Here is a 26,708-nt window from a genome sequence, read left to right as displayed (position 1 = left end):
TTACTGTAATATCAAAATAATGACACTTATATACTGGTAAGCTCAATAGTTCTGAATATGAATGTGTGTGTATATGTGTGTGTGTATATATATATATATATATATATATATATATATATATATATATATATATATATATATATATATATACACACACACACACACATATATATATTTATACAAACATATATACACACATATATATGTATATACATACATATATATATATGTATATACATACATATATATATATATGTATATATATATATATATATATATATATATATATACATATATATAGTGTATATATATACACACACATACACTACCGTTCAAAAGTTTGGGGTCACATTGAAATGTCCTTATTTTTGAAGGAAAAGCACTGTACTTTTCAATGAAGATAACTTTAAACTAGTCTTAACTTGAAAGAAATACACTCTATACATTGCTAATGTGGTAAATGACTATTCTAGCTGCAAATGTCTGGTTTTTGGTGCAATATCTACATAGGTGTATAGAGGCCCATTTCCAGCAACTATCACTCCAGTGTTCTAATGGTACAATGTGTTTGCTCATTGGCTCAGAAGGCTAATTGATGATTAGAAAACCCTTGTGCAATCATGTTCACACATCTGAAAACAGTTTAGCTCGTTACAGAAGCTACAAAACTGACCTTCCTTTGAGCAGATTGAGTTTCTGGAGCATCACATTTGTGGGGTCAATTAAACGCTCGAAATGGCCAGAAAAAGACAACTTTCATCTGAAACTCGACAGTCTATTCTTGTTCTTAGAAATGAAGGCTATTCCACAAAATTGTTTGGGTGACCCCAAACTTTTGAACGATAGTGTATATATACACACATATATATACTGTACATATATATATATATATATATATATATATATATATATATATATATATATATATATATATATACACACATATATGTACATACATATATACATGTTTATGTATATATTTATGTACATATATATATACATACATTTTTGAAAATTATGAATTAATTTAAAATTAGGATGAATAGGAATCGTGGTTCAGATGTGAATCAATTTTATGGTGCACCCTTAGTACTATGATTATACCACTGTACAAGTATGTGGTATAAACATTGATTGATACAATGAAAAAAAAAAACAATTTCCAGTGTTTGTACAAAAAACATTTAATCAGCAAACAGCATAAAAAAAGCATTGTCACAGTCGTGTGAAATAAATGGAAATTGATTGACAAGGAATGTTCAATACTACATATTCTCTGTCGATGAAATAAAAATTAGGACACAAGTATGATCACTGAAGCACTTAAGTAGGTACATTAACAGCCTTTAAAAAACTGTTTTATTGTTGTCAGCAAGTCTCTAATTAGAAAATGGACCTTGTAGTGCGTGTTCGTCAAAATAGCAGAGAAGGGAATTAGCTTGACCTGTCATAGAAAACAAGACCGTCAAGGTGGGAATGGTGGGAAGGGTCATGTGACATCAATATGATGGAGCACCTTATGCACAAACACTGCCTGACTTATTTGTTCCAAACATAATGGCATTCGTCAATATTTGGCCACGTTTGCTCCGACCGACACTCCGGTTGCTAAAAAAAAGATTTTATATTATCAATAAAAACAGGGGGGACAAATAGATTTGCTGTTAATTTAGCTGCACACTGAGAAGCTTTAGTGCTTGTAGTAAGACGAGACAATAATGCAAATTAGTGTGAAAAGGAAAAGGGGCGGAGTCAAAGGCAGTGTTGTCACGTACGATCAGTTCATGAAGATTTGCAGTCAGTCAGGACAGTGATTAGCTTCCAATTGCACGGCAGCCCAAATTCTTGGAATTAAAAAAAATTAGACACTAACCTTATTTTGGCACTAAAAAAATATTTTTGTTTCATTTTCTCTCCCAGCTTGGCAGTTGTGCAATATTAGGGGTTTTCAAGGCACTCAGAGTAGACAGCATCTCTCTCTGAAGCTCTTCTTGTTCTTCTTGTTCTTTCCTTTTCCGTTTTTGTCCTTGTTTTCCGACATTTTCTTCCCCCGGATGTCTCGCATCAGGTCGAAGAATACCTGGAATGAAAGGTGAAGGAGGAACTTTGGTATGACGGCGGCGGGGCGTGGAGAGTGAGCGTGTGCGCGAGCACCTTGTCGACGTTGGCCCTGGTTTTAGCGGACGTTTCCACGTACTGCACGCCCCACTCTTCAGCCTTCCCGCGGGCCTCGTCCACAGACACCTGCCGACGCTCCTCAAGGTCCGACTTATTTCCAACCAGGAGTAGAGGGATCTTGTCCTCCTCGGATTTCACCCGCAGGATCTGCTCCCTATGCACACACAGTATTGTGCTCATCTTTACTTCTTTTTGTCACCATTTGCTTCCACCAATGCGGTCGTTAATCTTCCTGCTGTCTGCACATCAAATTTCATAATTTCATTACAAAAAACATTTTGACAAAATAGCATGGATACGAAAGGCAAAAAAACTAACGTTGGAAATGTTGACCTTTGCTGGGAATGTTAATTTTTACTTAAGCAGTCCCTCATTTCTTTGGCGAATGTTCCAGCCTAAAATGCATTTGCGGCAAAGTTTTGATGCTTATTTTTTTCCCGATAACATTGAAAATATATATAACTACAGGTTGATGCAATAACTGATTCAAGTGTTCTTTGTAACTTTAACCTCAAAAAGCACAGGATTGCAACAAAAAATGTAAAACACTGTATTGACTAGAGATGTCCGATAATGGCTTTTTTGCCGATATTCCGATATTGTCCAACTCTTAATTACCGATTCCGATATCAACCGATACCTATATATACACTCGTGGAATTAACACATTATTATGCCTAATTTTGTTGTGATGCCCCGCTGGATGCATTAAACAATGTAACAAGGTTTTCCAAAATAAATCAACTCAAGTTATATAAAAAAGTGCCAACATGGCACTGCCATATTTATTATTGAAGTCACAAAGTGCATTATTTTTCTTAACATGCCTCAAAACCGCAGCTTGGAATTTGGGACATGCTCTCCCTGAGAGAGCATGAGGAGGTTGAGGTGGGCGGGGTTTTGGGGTAGGGGGTAGCGGGGGGTGTATATTGTAGCGTCCCGGAAGAGTTAGTGCTGCAAGGGGTTCTGGGTATTTGTTCTGTTGTGTTTATGTTGTGTTACGGTGCGGATGTTCTCCCGAAATGTGTTTGTCATTCTTGTCTGGTGTGGGTTCACAGTGTGGCGCATATTTGTAACAGTGTTAAAGTTGTTTATGCGGACACCCTCAGTTTGACCTGTATGGCTGTTGACCAAGTATGCATTGCATACACTTGTGTGTGAAAAGCCGTAAGCCTTTAAGGTTTATTGGCGCTCTGTACTTCTCCCTACGTCCGTGTACCACTCCTTACAGCGGCGTTTTAAAAAGTCATAGATTTTACTTTTTGAAACCGATACCGATCATTTCTGGACCGATACTGATAATTTCCGATATTACATTTTAAAGCATTTATCGGCCGATAATATCGGCAGCCCAATATTATTGGACATCTCTACTTGTAACTTTAACCTCAAAAAGCACAGGATTGCAACAAAAAAATGTAAAACACTGTATTGATGTTTTACTCTTTTTAGATCACAGAGACTTAAAGATGAACTTCACTTTTTAAAAATGCTGTCAATCATTCACAATCCTTATGCAAGAAGAACATATGTTGTTTCTTTTGTTTTGCATTTTAAAACTTGTCAAGAAACGTTAGGAAAAGTTAGCTAACAGTGGAGCCAATGGAGTTCGCTCTATTCCGCCTATAAAACATACTAAAAAACCTCCATCATCATTGTATATACATGCTGTAAGTATATATGTATTGTAGTAACAGGCACATTCATAATATAACATGTAATATTGACATATTTTAGTCATTTTAAGAATACAGCGGCGTACTAATTTCATAGCCACATCACGTTTTTCCCTTCAGCAACACTACTAATCATGCAGACTCCATGATGATCCAGAATATTATTTTTTTGAGCCTGAACATAAGGAGGATGATCTACAAGTTTTAGAAGCTGTGTGCTAAACAGCCCCAGCTTTAGTGAAACACTAAGCGTCATGTAGCAGTATTGCTAAGTGCTAAACAAGATATACAAACTACAAACATAATAAAATAATCACTTACTGTACAATTTCTGCTCTCACTGGGATGCCGACTGATGGGATGTTACGCAAATAAGTGTCTTTTTGCCATCTCCGGGCATAAATTGAATGTCAAAGTTTACCAGTTTCTTGATTTATGTTGTACTACAAGTGAGAGCCATGATTTATCATCTCAAATTAACTTTCACCAGCTCAGAGGCGATGCACCAGCAGCTGCTCACCGGCTACAAATATCCGTCAATATGGCAGCATAAGCTCGTTAGCGCTCTTCTGATCACGGCGCCGTTAAAAATAAGTTTCTCTGCATTAGCGCTGATAATAACGATATCATTAATACTAGATAGATTATTGTTGGCGGTTTTTGGATGTTTTTTCGAGGGCTCTATGGGCGCAATATAGTACTCCCATTTGCTGCATTACATTAGCCATGTTAGCCGCCTTGTACTTGTCGTATTTACCGACTTGGAATGCATAAAAGAAAGACATACAGTACATAGATAGGGATTGTGAAGGATAGGCAAAATTCCAAAACACGCAATTCCCCTGTAATGTTTATATCACAGACGATTACTTTATTTAATCGCGGCAGCCAAAAACGTGATTAAAATTGGATTAATCGTGCAGCCGTACTTTAAGCTAATTTATCAATCGTCCATTTTTAAGCAAGCACACATATTCTTGGCAAAGTGCTGTCTGATTCATGCTATTTTAATCCCTGCTATGTTCTTTGTCCGTAATTTATATGTAATATCAATTTGTCACTTGGTTGTTGAGGGAAAAAAAAAAAAAAGGAAAATCAAAAGATTATTTTTAAAGCAGCCAAAACAGTATGCAACTGAAACCATTTGAGGTTTGCAGGGTTCAAATTTACGCCCACACATACACAGTTGGTACAGTACCTGAACTCTACAGTGGCAGCGAATGACTCATTCTCGGTGATGGAGAAAACGAGCAGGAAGCCCTCCCCACTGCGAAAATAGTTGTCCCTGATGGCGGCGTAGTCCTCCTGGCCAGCTGTGTCCAGGATGTCGATCTGGACCTCTTCTCCATCCAGAACCACTTTCTTTCTGTAGCTGTCGGCCTTGGTGGGCTCGTAATCTTCCACAAACTGGGAATGATACATATTACATTATCATTGATACATAACGATATATATACCTCAGAGAATTAAAAAAAGCAGTTAACCACCGAGTTAGGTGGCTTTTAGGCGAATAATCTTTCAATGTTGCTGTCACACTTAAATCAAAAAGGCAATAAAAGAAACTCGGTGAAGCAAGTACTGGTAATCGAAGACTTTTTTTTTTTTAGTTTTTAGGTCAGTGATATTGTAAATTACCTTAATTTTTAATACCAATTCATTATTATTAATGTGATGTATGTATTTTTGTAGATATTTTGCTTCTTGATGCCGTCTTGTACAAAACATGTTGAGATTCCCTGAAATTTAGCCAACTAAAACTAATCAAACTGAATCAATTTATACAAGTTCTATATCCATCCATCCATTTTCTACCGGTTATTCCCTTCGGGGTCGCGGGGGCGCTGGAGCCTATCTCAGCTACAATCATGAATAAAACTAAAATATATTTTAGTAAGGCTGGCAAAAAACTAAAATATTTAATCGCGATTGTTCACATTTTGTCTATAATTAAGTCATAAATAACCACAAATTAAAAAAAAAAAAGTTTTAATAAAGATTAAAACATTTTTTTTTCTCTGACCCTACACGGGACAGAGCAAATTGATTGATTTATCCAAATATTTGTTTATTGATTAAGATTATGCTTTTTTGTAACTGCGTAACACAAAATGAACATGCATGCCCACAAACACAGACGCAACCCATTTTCCACTTTCCACTTATAATATATATATATATATATATATATACATATATATATATACATATACATATATACATATATACATATGTACATACATATGTATATATGTATGTATATAAAGTCGCGATCAAAAATTGTACATACACTTGTAAAGGACATAATGTCATGGCTGTCTTGAGTTTCCGATAATTTCTACAACTCTTATTTTTTTGTGATAGAGTGATTGGAGCACATACTTGTTGGTCACAAAAAACATTCATGAAGTTTGGTTATTTTATGAATTTATTACGGGTCTACTGAAAATGTGACCAAATCTGCTGGGTCAAAAGTATACATACAGCAATATTAATATTTGGTTACATGTCCTTTGGCAAGTTTCACTGCAATAAGGCGCTTTTGGTAGCCATCCACAAGCTTCTGGTTGAATTTTTGACCACTCCTCTCGACAAAATTGGTGCAGTTCAGCTAAATTTGTTGGTTTTCTGACATCGACTTGTTTTTTCAGCATTGTCCACACGTTTCCTTTACCACTTTTGACGTGTGTTTGGGGTCATTGTCCTGTTGGAACACCCAACTGCGCTAAGACCCAACCTCCGGGCTGATGATTTTAGGTTGTCCTGAAGAATTTGGAGGTAATCCTCCTTTTTCATTGTCCTATTTACTCTCTGTAAAGCACCAGTTCCATTGGCAGCAAAACAGGCCCAGAGCATAATACTACCACCGCCATGCTTGACGGTAGGAATTGTGTTCCTGGGATTAAAGGCTTCACCTTTTATCTTCCAAACATTTTGCTGGGTATTGTGGCCAAACAGCAAAATTTGTGTTTCATCTGACCACAGAACTTTCCTCCAGAAGGTCTTATCTTTGTCCATGTGATGTCAGATCAAACAAAAATTGAGCTGTCATGTGTGTAACTTTTTTTTTAAAAGACAAAGTTTTGTGGTTTTTATTATTGGCTGAGGTCAACATTTAGTTTTTTTCTCATTGTGTTTATTGCTGTTTTCCCAATTTGTACAGGTGTTTTTTTGTAATGTGCCTATAGGGCCAAAGACAAAGAAGTCATGGGCCACAGATGGCCCCTGTGCTGCAGTTTGAGCCCACCTGCTGTAGAAGCAAACTGTTTATGGCTACTATAGTCCTAACGCTAGCTATGGTTCCATATAGGACACGCGAGTCAGGTTGCAGGTTTTTCATTTGTGATTAAGAGGGGATAAACAGGAAAGTCCTTCTTTAGCTGCAGCCTTGTTTCATCATATACTACTGCCTTTGCATGAGTCAATGTTTACTTTTGTATATAAATCAACATAATATCCATAATATGGAGGAAACGTTCACAGACTCTATTATTTGGCTTGTTAGCTTCCTGTTGCAGTCAAGCGATGATGATGATGATGACAGAGGGCTCCGTGATCGATAGACTGGCCTTGGCCTTTACGGAACCTTACAGTTTGTGAAAGACGTGGCAGAACTTCCAGCAGAGCACCGCATTGCTGGAGAGAGAGAAGCCGGTTGATTGCTGCCCAGAAAGTGTGGGCGCCTTTCTCATGATTCTTCCCCAAAATGCAAGTCCTCCCATGCAGGAAGATGCTAGAAAATGTCCGATGTGTTGCAACAGTCAGCCTAAATGAATTGTTACAGCTCGATGATTTTTGAGCACGTCATGCAATGCTCGTTTGGTGTGGCCGCGGTGTCGAGAGCGGAGAATGTGAGGCTGAAGAGAGAGAGGCGAGTGGGCGTTTTCTAATATTTTCGCGATCGACCGCTAGGGTCCCAAAGATCGACTGGTCCTGGACTACCACAGCTGTAAAGCAAGTCAGCACATTTGTAGTTTTTGTGTGGTAGGGAGAGCAATACAGACCCCCTCAGGCCATGACAGAGGTTTCGTTCAACTAGTTGTTAGTCGATGTACTATCTCAAAAGTTATTAAAATATTTTATGAAGGTTGAAAAGTTACTTAGTGCTACTTTAAGAAAAAACATTTGCTTGTCATATGCGGACTGGTCCATAGGAACTCCGGTGATAACTCACAGCAATGTACATGGAAATAACTTTGGTGTTGATGTTAAACTTGCCATTCAATATACATTTTCTTTGTTCATTCCTGCTCTTTGTTCGTTCCTGTGACTCAACATCAGCTGAAACGCTGCTACGGTACACAGGATGGACGTTAATCGCGTCGTGAAAGGAAACTTTGGCTGCGTTATTGTCGCAACATTTTAGTCAAAACAGTGCGACTAAAAGATTACTAAAAAGGGCACAGTTTTTGTCACTGTAGTTAAACTAAACAATATTAAGACTGTTGCTCTTGCTTTGACTAATAAGAGACGACTCACCTCATCGTACATAAACTGTAGTGTGAGGGCGGACTTCCCCACGCCGCCACTGCCCACCATGATCACTTTGTGCAGAGCAAGTGAACTCTGGTTTTTACTTTTACTGGTTGCCATCATTCACGTGGTCTTGGTTTCTCTCCGGGGCGCAGACTTCTCAGCACTCTTGACACAACCTGTGAGCAACAGAGGACAGCTCAGAACCACCAGCATCTCCTGATTTCTACAACTTAAAATCCACCACTGTGAAGACATTGGGTTTGATAAGATGTAACGAAGCTATCATTGGCTTGATTCAGGCTACTTAAAAAGGAAGGGAGCAGTTGCTGATTATCTGCACAATATAGGTTAGTGCCAGAGAAGGTGAAATCAATAAAGTCAATTGCTTTCGCATGACTTCCATATCTTTCACTTAGGTCAAGCATAATGTGCAACAGAGACGTTCTTTACTGCATTGTAAAAAAACCTGCTGGTTGGTTTGCTTTGTAAGAAATTGTATTTTTGGTAATTGTCACACTGACCATGAACAACAAAATAAGTTAATTTGATTTTTTAACCTTAACAAAGGAGTAAATAAGGAGTGAATTTTGTATGTACCGTATTTTCCACACTATAGAGCGCTCCACTGCATAAGCCGCAGCAACTAAATTTTCGATTTTTTTCCCCATATATTAGCTGCACCGGACTATACGCCGCAAATATATATATGTTGTAAAATGAGTTATTTACACAGAAAGATTATGTAAATGTTTATTTACATACCTTAATTGTTTCCAAACGATGCCTGTAACACGGCAGTAAAACGGCTGATCAAACAAAACAGAAGTCATTAGCTGTGTCTCAATTCAGCGGCTGCATCCTTTGCCGTGCGCATTTGTGGGGTGCTGACGTCATCGCGGTGCGCAAAGGCTGTCCCAATTTTTAAAAGTCCAAAGTGTCCTTTGAATCTGGTTCGCAAATGTGTCCTTTTCTCCCATTAGCAGAAGGGTTACACCCGTGTACCCTTCGCGTCCTTTCATATCCCAAGATCCTTTGCACGTTCAACTCTGAAAATTATGAACATGCCGATTGATTGAAACTTTTTATTAGTAGATTGCACAGTAGAGTACATATTCCGTACAATTGACCACTAAATGGAAACACCCGAATAGGTTTTTCAACTTGTTTAAGTTGGGGCCCACGTTTATCAATTCATGGTAACGACACTATGCGGAGTGGAAAGAGCCACTTTAAAATGTAAGTATAGCTTTATCTATTCATTTAAAACAGCTAAAAGCAGACATGTCAAGCCGAGATGTCAGGAATGATATACATTTGTGTTCAAATACGAGACCTCGAATATCATAATGTTGAACGACCACCGTGCTCTGCACCTCTCTTTTACACACATTATTATGCCTAATTTTGTTGTGATGCCCCGCTGGATGCATTAAACAATGTAACAAGGTTTTCCAAAATAAATCAACTCAAGTTATGGAAAAAAAAAATGCCAACATGGCACTGCCATATTTATTATTGAAGTCACAAAGTGCATAATTTTTTTTAACATGCCTCAAAACAGCAGCTTGGAATTTGGGACATGCTCTCCCTGAGAGAGCATGAGGAGGTTGAGGTGGGCGGGGTTGAGGTGGGGGGTTAGGGGGTACCGGGGGTTTATATTGTAGCGTCCCGGAAGAGTTAGCAGTGTTTCCCATAAACTGCCAAGATACCTGTGGCGGTGGGGGCGTGGTTATGGGCGTGGTCACCATGACATCATCGAGTAATTTGCATAAATTACTACAATGATATGATTTTCTCTAAAAAGGCTCAAAAAATGTATACTTACTAATTAATAATAACAGTTTTGTTTTAAACGTTCATCCATCCATCCATTTTACAATATAATTACAACACTTTATGTACATATTTATATACAGATTTGAACAATAAGTTATTAATTGAAATATATTTATTAATTGTGGTTCTTACAAAAAATATATCTTATAAAAATATAAAAGCTAAAATGTCTCTTAAAGCTCAGCCCCTTTAATTAGTGCATACTAAATAATTTAACTTTAGCCTACTACTACAACCATATTATATACCAACAACATAAAGTGAAACAGAGGCAGAGGTGTCCTGCCACAGTCAGTAACAAATAAACAGAAAACAGTAGTGGTGGTAGATAGACACAAAGCTTCATCAAACATCTGATCCACTGAACAAAGAGCTCCAAAAATCTTGATCCTACACTTATCTTTTGTAAAGTAAATCTGAACAGCCGATATGGGCATAGTCTGATTTTTAAAAAAGGTACATGTACCACGACAACAACCATTCACATGCATAAAAATACATAAATCCATCCATTCATCATTTACTAATAATTAGGAATAACAGCTTTAGAACTCTTGTCAACACGTGACACATCTCCATCACAACCATCTGCAATGATCAGTCGGCTGTAACTGCAGGAAAATCAGACTGTGGCGGTGCCAGTAAATCTTAGCCGCTTCCTCTAAAAGAAAAAACTATAAAAACGGTTCGACAGGGTTATCTTAAGTTTGTCATTATTCAACCTTGCGCGACTGAGCAGCAAATTTGGGGCGAGGACCACAGTCGTAACCAGGAAGTATCCCGTAGGCTAGACCGTCCCAATTTATATCGCTCCAGCTGCTGCTGGAGGACTCTGGCCAAGACCCACACTTTTGTCGACCGCATGGGCTGGGTCCATGGAAGAATGCAGCCCCCGAATTGAGACACTAGCTTGCAGAAGCGCGCTCTCTAATCAGCTTGAGTCTGTGTAGCGGATTGGAGAGCGAGCTTACGCAGCTGCAGCTGGTGGTCCATGACGGTGATTTCTGTTTTGTTTGATCAGCCGTTTTACTGCCGTGTTGCAGGCACAGTCAAGGTATGTATATAAACATTCACAAAATCTTTCTGTGTAAATAACTCATTTCGCATTGTATATATGTGAGGCTTATAGTCCGGTGCAGCTAATATATGGATAAATATTGCTTTAGTTTAATATTTAGTGGGTGCGGTTTACTATACCGGTGAGCTCTATAGTCCGGAAAATACAGTATATGTATTTGTCATAGTAAGGTATTCCTATAAAACACAACCAAAAATAAGCCAAAAAGAGATGTAGTGACTATTACTTGCCCCATAGACCTTACAAAAGCTACTGCTGTGAGATACAGTCTGGTGTGTCGTGGGAGATTATGTAGTTTCACTTATTTGGGTTAAAAATATTTTTTGCAAACCAGTAATTATAATCCGCAAATATTGTGCCGTTGTTGAGTGTCGGTGCTGTCTAGAGCTCGGCAGAGTAACCATGTTATTATCTTCCATATCAGTAGGTGGCAGCCGGTAGCTAATTGCTTTGTAGATGTCGGGAACAGGTCGTGTTAGATGACGATGGTTTGTTGTGATCACAATATGCAGGCGACAGCGGGAGGCAGAGTGCAGGTGAAAAGGTATCTAATGCTTAAACCAAAAATAAACAAAAGGTGAGTGCCCCTAAGAAAAGGCCTTGAAGCTTAGGGATGGCTACGCAGAACGAAACTAAAACTGAACTGGCTACAAAGTAAACAAAAACAGAATGCTGGACGACAGCAAAGACTTACAGCGTGTGGAGCAGAGACAGCGTCCACAAAGTACATCCATACATGACATGACAACAATGTCCACACAAAAAAAGATAGCAACAACTTAAATGTTATTGATTGCTAAAACAAAGCAGGTGCGGGGAATAGCGTTCAAAGGAAGACATGGAACTGCAGCAGGAAAATACCAACAAAACAGGAAAAGCCACCAAAATACCAATCAATCAAAGTTTACTTATATAGCCCTAAATCACGAGTGTCTCAAAGGGCTGCACAAGCCACAACGACATCCTCGGCTCAGATCCCACATCTGGACAAGGAAAAACTCAACCCAATGGGACAATGAGAAACCTTGGAGGGGGCCGCAGATGTGGGGAACCCCCCCCTGGGCGACCGGTGCAATGGACGTCGAGTGGATCTAGCATAATATTGTGAGAGTCCAGTCCATAGTGGATCTAATGTAATAGTGAGAGTCCAGTCCATAGTGGGGCCAGCAGGAGACCAAAATAGGAGCGCAAGACAAGAACTAAAACACTACGCACGGGAAAACACCAAAAAACTCATAATAAGTCACGGCGTGATGTGACAGGTTGTGACAGTAGACCTACTTTGAGACAATAGCTATAGTGATGCATGGTTGGTTATGGTTTAATTTCATATCCAACAATTGCGACAACGACTTTTTATTGTCTACAGAGTTTCATTTTTTTATGATTTCTGCTGGTGGTGTGCCTGCGGATTTTTTTAAAGAAAAAAATGCGCCTTGGCTTAAAAAAGGTTGAAAAACACTGGCCTAGTCTACAACCAAATTCCAATAACTGAAATTTCAGGGCTTCTGGCATCACGTCCATTATTGGTCACAGTGCACAACATTGTCCAAAAGCACGACGGAGGAACACATGGCTCGCATTATGTGAACTAACTATTGTGGAGACTAGAATGATGCTGAGGATGTGGCACCATCATTCCTCTCTCCCTAACCAGGAAGCAAGTCTGCTGTCTGCTCTTCCTGCTTTTGTTATCACAGCAGGTCAGTAAAAGGGTTTAGAGGACAGGATGCCCACTTTAACATACACACACTCTGAATAAACATGTGCCATAGTCAGCAATGAGCTGAGGAGGGGGTCTCACACTAAATTATTTAAAATGTGACCCACTTCCATGAGCACAAACAAAAAATATGTGTATATAAAGTAATAAATCAAATCAACTAAACAAGAAATAAATGTGTACAATTTGCTGAGTGCAGGTCTTTCAATATGTTTGAAATACAACCAGCAGTTGGTGGTACAATGGCAGAAGTGGACATACTACAGTATTTAGGCCTGACCTACATAATATGGAAGATGAGTTTGTTGAGTGCTGGTCTGCTCTAGGGAATGTGGAGCTTTAGAATAGGAGGGGGCAGTCGAATGGACCACTTGGGCTGCTGAGCTCTTGAAATATAGATAACACGTGCAGGTCTGGCTACAGGATTTAATCAAAACCCCCTTTTCGAAAAAAAAAACACACCACTAGAAGATGCACGGCCCTGCGCTGATAATGATGAAAGAGGACAGAAATAACATTAGACTAACTGTGGTGCCATACAAGCAATTTGTAAGATAGCCCATTATGTAAGGCACTGCATAAAAAGGTAGGAACATTACATATAATGTTTCATCAAATTTGAACCCTTCTTGAGTCGTCACTTTTGCAAGAGACAAATATTAAAGCATCCTTTTAAAATTTGGACGACCCAACTGTAAAAAAAAAAAAAGTTGTGTGATGGAAACAGTTGTAGAGGGTAGGTATTAGGGTTGTCAAAAGAACCATTACTATGATACCAACACGCAAAAAATCACATTGATACCTGCTTTCTCAGTATTGTTTGTATCGAATACTGTACGACACTTTTTTATTGCCGCGCTGCATGAATTCTTGGCCTGTGAGCACTCAGCGCCAAAGAACACCAGATGTTGAAGCACTGTGTTCTTCAATACTTGAGAGTTTTAAACAGTTTTCAATAAAATAGTGAATGTAAAAGAACATGGGATCAGTTTAAATCGAAGTATTGCGAATCTTGGAAATTCCCAGATATTCGTATCGACTACTTAAAGATGAAAGATTAAGATTAAAGTACCAATGATTGTCACTAGATGTGGTGAAATTTGTCCTCAGCATTTGTCCTCAGCATTTGTCCCATCCCCTTGGGGAGCAGTGGGGAGCAGTGGGCAGCAGCGGCGCCGCGCCCGGGAATCATTTTTGGTGATTTAACCCCCAACTCCAACCCTTTGTTGCTGAGTGCCAAGCAGGGAGGTTATGGGTCCCATTTTTATAGTCTTTGGTATGACTCGACTGGGATTTGAACTCCAAGTCTGGTATTGTGACAACCCTGCAACTTCAGTAAGTCTAAAGAATGAAACACTCGGTACACAGCGTTACAAGGGTCAAGGGTGTTTCATAGTCTGATAAAAGATGCCAGATATCAACATTTTGATGGGGAGATTAATCAACATATTGATAATAATGTATAAACAAGGAGATAAGGGAGTCAGGTACCACACCGTCTCTCAGTTTAATAATAAACTTAAAACTTCTTCATAAAGATGAGTCAGGACTGAGTCATGACCTGGGTCATGAACTGAGTTATGCTATGATCGGCCTAGACCCCCGGGGGATCCCCCTTGATGCATGGGACTTCCCTCACCTCTATCTCTACCATATTACTAACATCTCTACTAGGAATATGAATCTTACAACAACTCATGATTCAACCTGATTCATATCCTTAAATAATAAGAGAACTGAAGTGAACTTACACTGCAACTAAGGATGTTTATTTGACTCTTTAAAAGTTAAAAGTTAAAGTACCATTGATTCTGCTATTGCAACTGTTTTGTCGAATCTATCGAACATTAATTCTTTAAAAGATGAATAGAGAACGGTTTTGGCTCTTCTTCCGACCGGGTTTGGATTTCCCAGTGTCGCTCTCATCAGCGTCACAGGTTGATTTCGATTTGAGTGGTTGAAGTAGCACGTCATTCAAGATAACGGACAAGTGGTTTAGTCAATCACATACAATGAGTTTTTTTTACAAGACCCCGCCTTCTGAAATACATCTCCTATTGAGTGTAAATGTTCTGTTTTTGCATTGCAAATTATTATGGTACTTACGGTTCAGCCACTCTTTTAGTGTATTTACGGTACCTCCCTGCACACATTGCTCTATGCGCGGGCTCCGGCAGTCAGTCTATTATGTGAACGGCAGTGCCCAGTTTGTTATTGTGTTCCCTGAATTTAAACACAGTAAAATATACTTATACAAAGAAGAAGGTTGTCATCATTGAATTATCAATGGTAGCAGAAAATGTCTAACAACGCAACTACAGAGTCCCTGAATTATCATTGAGAACTCCCAGATCCTTGTGTGGAGCTCAGCAAACTACAAGGATCTGGCGAGAGTCAGGTTAACCAATCTCAGGGCGGACACACTAACCACAAGGCCACTTGAGCAGGTTAAATATGTTCATCATCTTCTGTTTTAAATGTGTAAAAGTTTTTTATCGATGATGATGAAGCAAACCTGTGTTGGGTGCGTCACGTCCGGTTTATGTGACGTTCACTTCACTTCCTGTTATCATATTGCTTCGAGTATTGATCGATCGCTCTGTCTAAGAGAGTACAGTCTGTTGGTTTCATGTGCACTATTGAACGTCTTAGTTTCTCAGACAGTAATGTGTTTACACAAGTTTAGATTGGGGAATGTTGTTTTTTAACGCAGGACCTGAAGTTGCCGGGAGGCACCGCACATTTCCACATTCAGATCACTATTAATTCATCTTGACTTTGCCGTGAAACAGTACGTACGGCAGGTTTTTGTGCGTACGCACTTTTAATATGTGAGGCCCCAGAACTTGTGGGGCATTTAGTAAAATAATCTCATACAAACTACAAAACATGATGGTGGACATACCATTGTTTGCTTTGCTGCAAAAGGACCTGACCAGCTCACCATCACACAATCCACTAGGAAATCTCCATGAAATAGTGTATGTAGAAAACTTGAGACTATCTGGTAAAATAACTAAAGCGGAAGCATTACAATGACCTAACACATTCCAATGCATCAATTTTGATTATCACTTCTCTGAGAGCCAAAAAAGTGAGTATCGTTATCTTTATAAAGTTGAAATATTCAACTAGGAATCAGCTCCTGTATCGTATCTCTTTAGATTATATTTTATGAAAAATACAGATGTAGTATTAGCACGTTAGTACCAGATTAGTCCCTCTTACAAAAATAGTTTAAAGAAGCAAGGCAGAAATGAAGCAAAATGACCCACCATGAATACTAATAAGCCAAGCTAGGGGACTTACACAGGAGAGTCTTTGAGCAAATCAGGCAATCACGATACCCTCACTACTCCACACACTGACCAAACTGCCAAATACATCCTTCTGGATACAAAGATAGAGGGGGTCGTGCGTCTTTGTTCATTTATTCCTGTGAACAACTAAAGTATATTTGTGGCTTGGTGGAATATTTGTATCTTGTTTTATTTAAAAAGACACAATACATGCTTATTTACATCTAGAGCAACAGCCCGACACTGTGGGTGTTGGCTTCAAACTGACACAGCTGTTAAAAAGGGGCAACACAACCTTGTTCTCTTACTAATTGTTTGTTGTTACGGTGTAATGAGATCTACAAAAGAAAAACAGAAAAAATAAACACTAAACTGCTGTGTTTTATGCAATGAACACAGTTTACTAGGAAAACATGGGGAGTGATAAAGCAGCTGGAATTTAGAGAAGCCAGTCTTATCAGCAACTATGAGGACATTCAAATAAATTTCTAGGCTGACAGAATTTCAATTCTCAATAGCTTCAAACCGGTTGAATTATGGGCAGGCTAGTGCTTGCTTGAAATTGTTCTAACATAACTATCTCACTTAATAAACAATCTAGACTGTTGTTTATTGCCATTTTTTTCTGTAAATCATATGATCCACTTTCACCATCGGACAGCAAAGCTACCCCGCATACAGGAACTGTGAGATGAATAAAATATGGATGCAGCTGGTCCCCTTTAAAGTGTATCTCTTTTTACACAACCTGTAAAAACTGGCATTCTTCTGCTGCCTGTGTGTCAGGGAATGGCGAAAAGCCAGAGTACTTGTACAGGTGTGAAGTTTATCACTTCTATAACGCTGTTGTGTTGACAGCAACTGTCGCTGACTGAAAAATATTCCCAACATCGCATCAGATGCTGGCACTGATGTTATCATGCATCTGAAGCCCTGTTTGCACTGCAACGTTTTCAGGTGGGAATGGTAAAGTTTTGTTGGTGGAAATGGGAGTTTTATAGTACCGTATTTTTCGGAGTATAAGTCGCTCCGGAGTATAAGTCGCACCGGCCGAAAATGCATAATAAAGAAGGAAAAAAACATATTTAAGTCGCACTGGAGTATAAGTCGCATTTTTGGGGGAATTTTATTTGATAAAACCCAACACCAAAAATAGACATTTGAAAGGCAATTTAAAATAAATAAAGAATACTGAACAACAGGCTGAATAAGTATACGTTATATGAGGCATAAATAAGCAACTGAGAACGTGCCTGGTATGTTAACGTAACATATTATGGTAAGAGTCATTCAAATAACTAACATATAGAACATGCTATACGTTTACCAAACAATCTGTCACTCCTAATCGCTAAATCCAATGAAATCTCATACGTTTAGTCTCCAGTGTTTCCCATAAAAAGCCAAGACACCTGTGGCGGTGGGGGCGTGGCTATGGGTGTGGCTATGGGCGTGGTCATCATGACATCATCGAGTAATTTGCATAATTTACTACAATGATATGATTTTCTCTAAAAAGGCTCAAAAAATGTATACTTACTAATTAATAATAACAGTTTTGTTTTAAACGTCCATCCATCCATCCATCCATCCATTTTACAATATAATTACAACACTTTATGTACATATTTATATACAGATTTGAACAATAAGTTATTCATTGAAATATATTTATTAATTGTGGTTCTTACAAAAAATATATCTTATAAAAATATAAAAGCTAAAATGTCTCTTAAAGCTCTGCCCCTTTAATTAGTGCATACTAAATAATTTAACTTTAGCCAACTACTACAACCATATTATTTACCAGCAACATAAAGTGAAACAGAGGCAGAGGTGTCCTGCCACAGTCAGTAACAAATAAACAGAAAACAGTAGTGGTGGTAGATAGACACAAAGCTTCATCAAACATCTGATCCACTGAACAAAGAGCTCCAAAAATCTTGATCCTACACTTCTCTTTTGTAAAGTAAATCTGAACAGCCGATATGGGCATCTACATCAACTATATGATTTGCCTGAGAAGCTGGACAGGACACACACACACACACAAAAAAAAAAATTAAATAAAATTTAAAAAATTAAAAAAAGTTAAAAATAAAAAAATAAAAATTTGTGGCGGCCTTAATTCTTTCGTGGCAGGCCGCCACAAATAAATGAATGTGCGGGAAACACTGGTCTCTTACGTGAATGAGCTAAATAATATTATTTGATATTTTACGGTAATGTGTTAATAATTTCACACATAAGTCGCTCCTGAGTATAAGTCGCACCCCCGGCCAAACTATGAAAAAAACTGCGACTTATAGTCCGAAAAAATACGCTACTCTATTGCACACCTTGCAGTGGCGAGCATGAGCGATGTGATTGTGTGCGCCCCAACCTTGTTCCCTATGTGATGTCAGCGTTAAATAAATCTCTTTGTATATTATTTTTTTAATCAAATGAACACCCTTATTTCCAAAATGTTCAGGAATTTAAATTCAATTAAACTATTTACAAAACATGTTTTACAAAACCCAAAACCAGTGAAGTTGGCACGTTCTGTAAATCGTAAATAAAAACAGAATACAATGATTTGCAAAAACTTTTCAACCTATATTCAATTGAATAGACTGCAAAGACAAGATTTTTAATGTTCGAACTGAAACTTAATTTTTTTTTGCAATTTTAATGGCAGCAACACATTGCAAAAAAGTTGCCCCTCAAATTATATTTTCCATCCCTATCTCTGAACATATTTTGGATTTTTTATGCTGCAATATTGACATACTGAGCTACTGCATCGCCACTGAGTTGTTGAAAGTTAATATAGAATATAAATCATGCCTCTCACTTCTATAGCAGAAGGATGTGGCCATAAACCGAGAAGTTGGTCAACTTAGAAATTTAATTTAGACCTGGAGATGGTGAGAAAGACTGAAAAATGATTGTTTGCGACACCTTTTTTAAACCCTTTGAGAGGATTATGATTAACTCTTCATCTAAACGGTAAGATATGAAAATCCTAGCAGTCGGCATCCAAGTGAGAGCAGACATTGTACAGTTAATGATTGTTTTATTATGTTCATAGTTTGTATATCTTGTTAAGCACTTAGCAATACTGCCGCATGATGCTTAGTGTTTCATTACAGCTGGATCTGTTCAGCACACAGCTTCTCAAACTTGTAGCCCATCCTCTTTATTTTAAAGGGGAACTGCACTTCTTTTTTTTGAAATGTTGTCAATCGTTCACAGTCATTATGAAAGTCATGGATGTATTTTTTTATTGCATTCTAAATAGCAAATAAATGTGATCAAACATCTGCTTAAAATGAAGCCAATAGAAGCCGCTCTTAAAGGCCTACTGAAACCCACTACTACCGACCACGCAGTCTGATAGTTTATATATCAATGATGAAATCTTAACATTGCAACACATGCCAATACGGCCGGGTTAACTTATAAAGTGCAATTTAAAATTTACCGGGGAACTTCCGGTTCAAAACGCCTTTGAGGATGACGTATGCGCGTGACGTAGCCAGTAGAACACAGGTATGGCTTCCCCATTGAAGCCAATACAAAATAGCTCTGTTTTCATCTCATTATTCCACAGTATTCGGGACATCTGTGTTGGTGAATCTGTTGCAATTTGTTCATTGCATTATGGAGAAAGAAGCTGAGCAAGCAAAGAAGAAAGTCGGTGCGAAGCGGAGTATTTTGCGAGGGAAGTCAGCAACACAACACAGTCGGTGTTTCATTGTTTACATTCCCGAAAGATGCAGTCAAGATCGAAGAACTCGGACAACAGAGACTCTTACCAGGAGGACTTTGAGTACGTTAACAGACGCAGACGCGATACCGTGAGTACGCTTCCAAACATTTGATCGCTTGCTATAACTAGCTCGAGCTAGTAGCTAGGAGCTAGCATAACAAACACCTAGGTGTTTGTTATGCGGGATTAATTTGTGGCATATTAAATATAAGCCTGGTTGTGTTGTGGCTAATAGAGTATATATATGTCTTGTGTTTATTTACTGTTGTAGTCATTCCCAGCTGAATATCAGGTAGGGTTGGGTATCGAGTATAGAGTATCGATTGGAACCGGGACTAACTTTCCGATTCTCCCGGAATCGTTCAAAAGTTTAAATTCCGATTCCTATTTTCGATACCAGTCCGCCGACCGGAAAAAAAGTATGTCCGCCGAACCGGAAGAAGAAGCCGCTGAACACCAACGAAGAAGCGCCCACCGCCGGAAGTGTTAGCATAGCCGAGCGAGTCAGTCAAGCTTAAGCATGGATAGCGGGCGTCGGCGGTCGAAAGTGTGGCTTTACTTTACAAAAAAAATGAAATAACCGCGAAATAACAGAGCTCCATGTCCATCAAGAAACGAGTGGAGAGAGAGCTGCAGATGTACCAGGACGTTCCACCGATACGTATGTCTGACGACCCTGCTGTGCATGGTGGTGGTCCGGTGGAACCAACAAAAGACTTATCCTTTGCTGTCAGATCTAGCTTTCTCCTATTTATGCGTTCAAGCTTCTTCCACACCCAGCGAACGTGTATTTTCCACAGCAGGAGACACTATCTGTCCAGAACGCTCACGCATCCTGCCTGAGAAGGCGGATATGGTCATTTTCCTAAACAAGAACTGTCTCTGATTTAATACTGTACCTGCTGCTAATCTGGACTGGGTTTTGCAAGTTGTTTCTTATTGTTTATTTGCTTTCCTGCACCAGGTTAGCCCATCAGTGGGAGCACGGTAACATTTTTAAGTACCTGCAGCATCATACACTTGTGTGTGTAAATGTGTTTTCATGAGGTTTCCTGCAGCATCATACACTTATGTGTAAATGTGTTTTCATGAGGTTTTCAAAAATAAAGCTCTCTTGAGGAAAGTGTACCCCTGGGAAAATGTATTCATAATTTATAATATTTATATTCAAGTTCATAGATTTGATATTTATATTCTAGTTGAAAACAGTCCTGTGAGGAATTTATAGTAAAGTTCATAAAAAGTTAATAGAATTAAAATTGATGGAGAATGTCAGACTATTTCATTCAGAAAGACTGTAGGTTAGCTAGCTCATTTAAAATATCCTAAACTTTTTTTTTACCCTGCCTCTTAAAAGAATCGGAATTGAGAATCGTCAGGAATCGGAATCGAAACAAAGAATTGGAATCGGAATCGTTCGAATTCAAATTATACCCAACCCTAATATCAGGTCCCACCCGCGCGCTCCCAAACATTTGATCGTTTGCCCGTACGTGCGTGTCACGTACGTAACTTTGGTTAAATATATAAGCTTTATGAACCTTGGGTTAGGTGAACGGTCCTTTGGGCTGAGTGAGTGTGTGTGTTGTGCAGGTGTTTGAATTGTATTGGCGGGTTATATATACGGGATCCCGTCCATATTACCCGCTCGAGCTATAACTAGCTCGAGCTAGTAGCTAGGAGCTAGCATAACAAACACCTAGGTGTTTTATGCGGGATTAATTTGTGGCATATTACATATAAGCCTCAGTCCTGGGTATGACGTTAAACTACATCCAGGCATGAGATGGGAGGTTGTGTGTGGGGTTAGTGAGTCCCAACTAACATCTATAAAATGCACACAAAGAACCGTTTGCACCTTCTCCTGTGACTGGCGGGCGGTCAGCGCCATAAAGCTGAGCGGGTCCCTGGGTAATTGGGGGGCGGACAACCAACAGGAGAGACTAAGTTCAACAGCCCAGTAAGGCAATTAGTCTAGGAGAAGGATCTCTGATATAAAATACCCCTTCCAACCCGCACCAAGCCAGCGTGGAAGGTGTAGGCTAATAACCAGCATGAAGAGAACGCCAAGAGAGATCGTTCACTATGGCAGAAACATGCTGAGGCTTCCGTCCAGCAGTGGACTGACAACGGCTGATGATGATGACATATAAGCCTGGTTGTGTTGTGGCTAATAGAGTATATATATGTCTTGTGTTTATTTACTGTTTTAGTCATTCCCAGCTGAATATCAGGTCACCCCCGGCTCTCACAGCATCTTCCCTATCTGAATCGCTTCCACTCCCCACTAGTCCTTCACTTGCACTTTCCTCATCCACAAATCTTTCATCCTCGCTCAAATTAATGGGGAAATCGTCGCTTTCTTGGTCCGAATCTCTCTCACTTCTGGCGGCCATCATTGTAAACAATAGGGAACTTTTCATATATGTTCAATTGACTACGTCACGCTACTTCCGGTAGGGGCAAGCCTTTTTTTTAATCAGATACCAAAAGTTGCGATCTTTATCGTCGTTGTTCTATACTAAATCCTTTCAGCAAAAATATGGCAATATCGCGAAATGATCAAGTATGACAATCTACAGTAAAGTTTGACGAGCAAGGAAACGAGGAAGCAGCTGATCAGTGGATCATGTCAACATTGGCACGCAAGCTTGTGATCACGGTGCCGCTATATTTTGTGTGCATTAGCGCTTAAAATAACAATATCACGAATACTTGGTTAATATTAAAGTCACAAAATGTAAATGGAGTATTGTTGGCGGTTTTTGGATGGTTATTTATCGGATTGTACGGGCGGAATAGACGAATAGAGACCTCCCTTTGGCTCCCCTGTAAGCAGACTTTTTTTTCCCTCGAGTTAGAATACATTAAAAAAAAATACATTTGTCATCATCTCTTTCATAATGATTGTGAACGATAGGAAAAATTCCCAAAAAATGTATGTTCCCCTTTAAGGCTAAAAAAAAAAAGAAGGGTTCTAGATCATAATTTGTGCCAAAGTAATCGTTGTTGGCTCAAATGAAGTCTGCATTACTGCTAATATGTAGCATCATTTGAAAAGTCACCCGCTAGAGAATGAAGAGTGCTTGAAACTCCGCATGTCAACATCTCCGTTCGGTGCCACACCAACAAAATGCCGAGGCAACCATTTCCACATCAACACCGTATGAAAAAAAATAGTCAACAACAGAAGGAGATAACGTCCGCAGGAACCTACCACATAGCGAAGGACGTACACAATTTGATTTCCTATTATGCAGCTTATTTTTATTTGACAGTTATTGAAATATCTTGTGTGACATCATGCACAAAAGTGCACTTTATTTGTTTTAAACTAGTGGCGTTCTGTACAAAAAGTGCACTTTAATTTAGTGTTGTTTTGATATGTCATCTTAGTGACATCATGCACAAAAGTGCACTCATAGCTTTTTTTTAAATATCTCTGACAATCTTGCACTTTCTGTCTTGAAATGACATGAATATTTGTGCCACTGCTTAATAACTGTTTAATAAATACAGTTTTGGTAAATTGGCTTAGTTGTGATTTCCCTCTCTGCATGAAAGCTTAAAATGAGCATATATTAATGCAGTATGAACAATAATGTTTTAATGTAGACACATAGAATCATCATACTGCTGTGATTATATGCATCAAGTGTTCATTTAAGGCTAAGGCAAAATATCGAGATATATATCGTGTATCGTGACATGGCCTAAAAATATTGAGATATTAATAAAAGGCCATATCGCCCAGCCCTAGTTCTAGGTCATAATTTGTGCCAAAGTAATCGTTGTTGGCTCAAATGAAGTCTGCATGATTTGTAGTATTGTTGTTGTTGAAGGGAAAAGCGAACGCTGTGATAAGTCTGTGGAATTAATACGCCACAGTATGCTTAAAATGCCCAAAATATAGAAATATGACATGTTATAATTAGAGATGTCCGATAATGGCTTTTCTGCCAATATTTGATATTCCGATATTGTCCAACTCTTAATTACCGATTCCGATATCAACCGATACATACAGTCGTGGAATTAACACATTATTATGCCTAATTTTGTTGTGATGCCCCGCTGGATGCATTAAACAATGTAACAAGGTTTTCCAAAATAAATCAACTCAAGTTATGGAAAAAAATGCCATATTTATTAATGAAGTCACAAAGTGCATTATTTTTTTTAACATGCCTCAAAACAGCAGCTTGGAATTTGGGTCATAGAGAGCATGAGGAGGTTAAGGTGGGCGGGGTTGGGGGGGTCGCGGAGGTGTATATTGTAGTCCCGGAAGAGTTAGGGCTGCAAGGGGTTCTGGGTATTTGTTGTGTTTATGTTGTGTTACGGTGCGGATGTTCTCCCGAAATGTGTTTGTCATTCTTGTTTGGTGTGGGTTCACAGTGTGGCGCATATTTGTAACAGTGTTAAAGTTGTTTATACGGCCACCCTCAGTGTGACCTGTATGGCTGTTGACCAAGTATGCTTGCATTCACTTGTGTGTGTGAAAAGCCGGAGATATTATGTGACCGGGCCTTTAAGGCACGCCCCCAATATTGTTGTCTGGGTGGAAATCGGGCACAATTCGGGAGAATAGTTGCCCCGGGAGATTTTCGGGAGGGGCACTGAAATTCGAGAGTCTCCCGGGAAAATCGGGAGGGTTGGCAAGTATGACTGGGAGACGCAACTGCTCTGTACTTCTCCCTACGTCCGTGTACCACTCTGTACGGCGGCGTTTTAAAAAGTCATAAATTTTGCTTTTTGAAACCGATAATTTCCGATATTACATTTTAAAGCATTTATTGGACAATAATATCGGCAGTCTGATATTATCGGCAGTCCGATATTATCGGACATCTCTAGTTATAATGAATGTGCCTGTTACTACAATATATGTATATGAAACGATGGAGTTTTTAAAACACTTTATAGGTGAAATAATGCGACTCCCACTGGCTAAAGTGTTAGCTGACTGCTGCTAGTGTTTTTTTACGATTTAGAATGAGGGGGATGGATGGATGGAGAAAAAAAAAAGTGTTCTTGTTTCATATAGGGATTCCGAATGAAGGCAAACTTCCAAAAAGGTGCAGTTCCCCTTAAAACAAATGTGGCTACATTAAAAATACTGCTTTGAACAACTGACAACAGTACTTAGGTTTACATCTCAAGCATGATGAACTAGAAAGCGGATACAGCATTCTTATCAACTTAAGGGTGATATGAACGTTTGAGTTAGGCACAAGAGACACACATAAGAACTTTACATTGACAAATAAGTGAATAGTCATCCACTAACTCAAAGTGAGATCACATGAGCGACATATAAAGCAAGGTTGGGCGTGTCACCTACTCGGGGAAACTTTTAAACACTAAACGTGAACAACCTCGAAAAATTAAACACAAATACACGAACATTAACGGATAAAATTACGTTGAAATTGTCCAAAAACTAATATATTGACAAAAACGTGTAAATATAAAATGGGTAACATGATGTTGGAGCTTGTATCAGCTACTTGACAGCCATAACTGCTACTAATTTGAGACGGAACCAAATAAAACTTAACACATAAACAATAAATGAAAATATTGATCGCGTCAATTCCGATTAGTCTTATTTTAATGTAACGTTACCTGTGGGTCAGTTGGTCGCTCCGTTTGTGTTGTTTGTTCACCCACAACCACATTCAATGAGCATGGACATAATTATATTAACTTACCAATGCAGGATTTGTACTTCTGCCTTTGGTTGATGCTATCTGGAAGCTGGCGTTAATTGACTGAATCCATGCATTGATCCCCAAAACACTTAACCGCTTCAACGTGAAGCTCCACCTACCGGATGTAATGGCTGACCGTCGTCATCGTCAGCGGGCACGTTCTTACTCGGCTTTTGCCCGAGCACAATACTGCCACCTAGTGGCTGGAAGACTGCAGTTACCCGCTCAGTCGTACTCTAGGGCAGTGGTCCCCAACCTTTTTGTAGCTGCGGACCGGTCAACGCTTGAAAATGTGTCCCACGGACCGGAGGGGGGGGTATTTTTTGTATTTTTATTTTTTTTAATTTTTTAATAAAGAAATACAATCATGTGTGCTTACGGACTGTATCCCTGCAGACTGTATTGATCTATATTGATATATAATGTATATATTGTGTTTTTTATGTTGATTTAATTTAAAAAAAAAAAAAAAAAATGTTCTTTTTTTTTTATTTCTTGTGTGGCCCGGTACCAATCGGTCCGCGGCCCGGTGGTTGGGGACCACTGGTCTAGGGCAGTGGTTCTCAACTTTTTTTCAGTGATGTACCCCCTGTGAAAATGTTTTTAATTCAAGTACCCCCTAATCAGAGCTAAGCATTTTTGGTTGAAAAAAAGAGATAAATAAGTAAAATACAGCACTATGTCGTCAGTTTCTGATTTATTAAATTGTATAACAGTGCAAAATATTGCTCATTTGTTGTGGTCTTTCTTGAACTATTTGGGAAAAAAAGATATAAAAATAACTAAAAACTTGTTGAAAAATAAAAAAGTGATTCAATTATAAATAAAGATTTCTACACATAGAAGTAATCATCAACTTAAAGTGCCCTCTTTGGGGATTGTAATAGAGATCCATCTGGATTTATGAACTTGATTCTAAACATTTCTTCACAAAAAAATAAATCTTTAACATCAATATTTATGGAACATGTCCACAAAAA

The 26,708-nt window shown here is 38.7% G+C and overlaps 1 protein-coding gene across 1 annotated transcript; it reads right to left on the bottom strand.

Annotated features, from left to right (window-relative positions):
• Positions 1–1,170: 1,170 nt before the first annotated feature.
• Positions 1,171–25,890, bottom strand: ralba (v-ral simian leukemia viral oncogene homolog Ba (ras related)). The gene is made up of 5 exons (XM_062067629.1): positions 25,729–25,890; positions 8,331–8,503; positions 5,053–5,261; positions 2,155–2,332; positions 1,171–2,080 (listed from the first exon to the last, which is right to left on the bottom strand). Exons 2-5 carry the CDS (start codon positions 8,445–8,447, stop codon positions 1,958–1,960), a joined length of 627 nt encoding a protein of 208 aa, XP_061923613.1. The 5' UTR covers positions 8,448–8,503; positions 25,729–25,890; the 3' UTR covers positions 1,171–1,957.
• Positions 25,891–26,708: the final 818 nt, after the last annotated feature.

The sequence above is a fragment of the Entelurus aequoreus genome, linkage group LG13 (genome assembly GCF_033978785.1).
Source record: "Entelurus aequoreus isolate RoL-2023_Sb linkage group LG13, RoL_Eaeq_v1.1, whole genome shotgun sequence".
Lineage (NCBI taxonomy): Eukaryota > Metazoa > Chordata > Actinopteri > Syngnathiformes > Syngnathidae > Entelurus > Entelurus aequoreus.
Note: the sequence above shows the minus strand (reverse complement) of the source record. Positions and strands in the feature narration are given on the sequence as shown.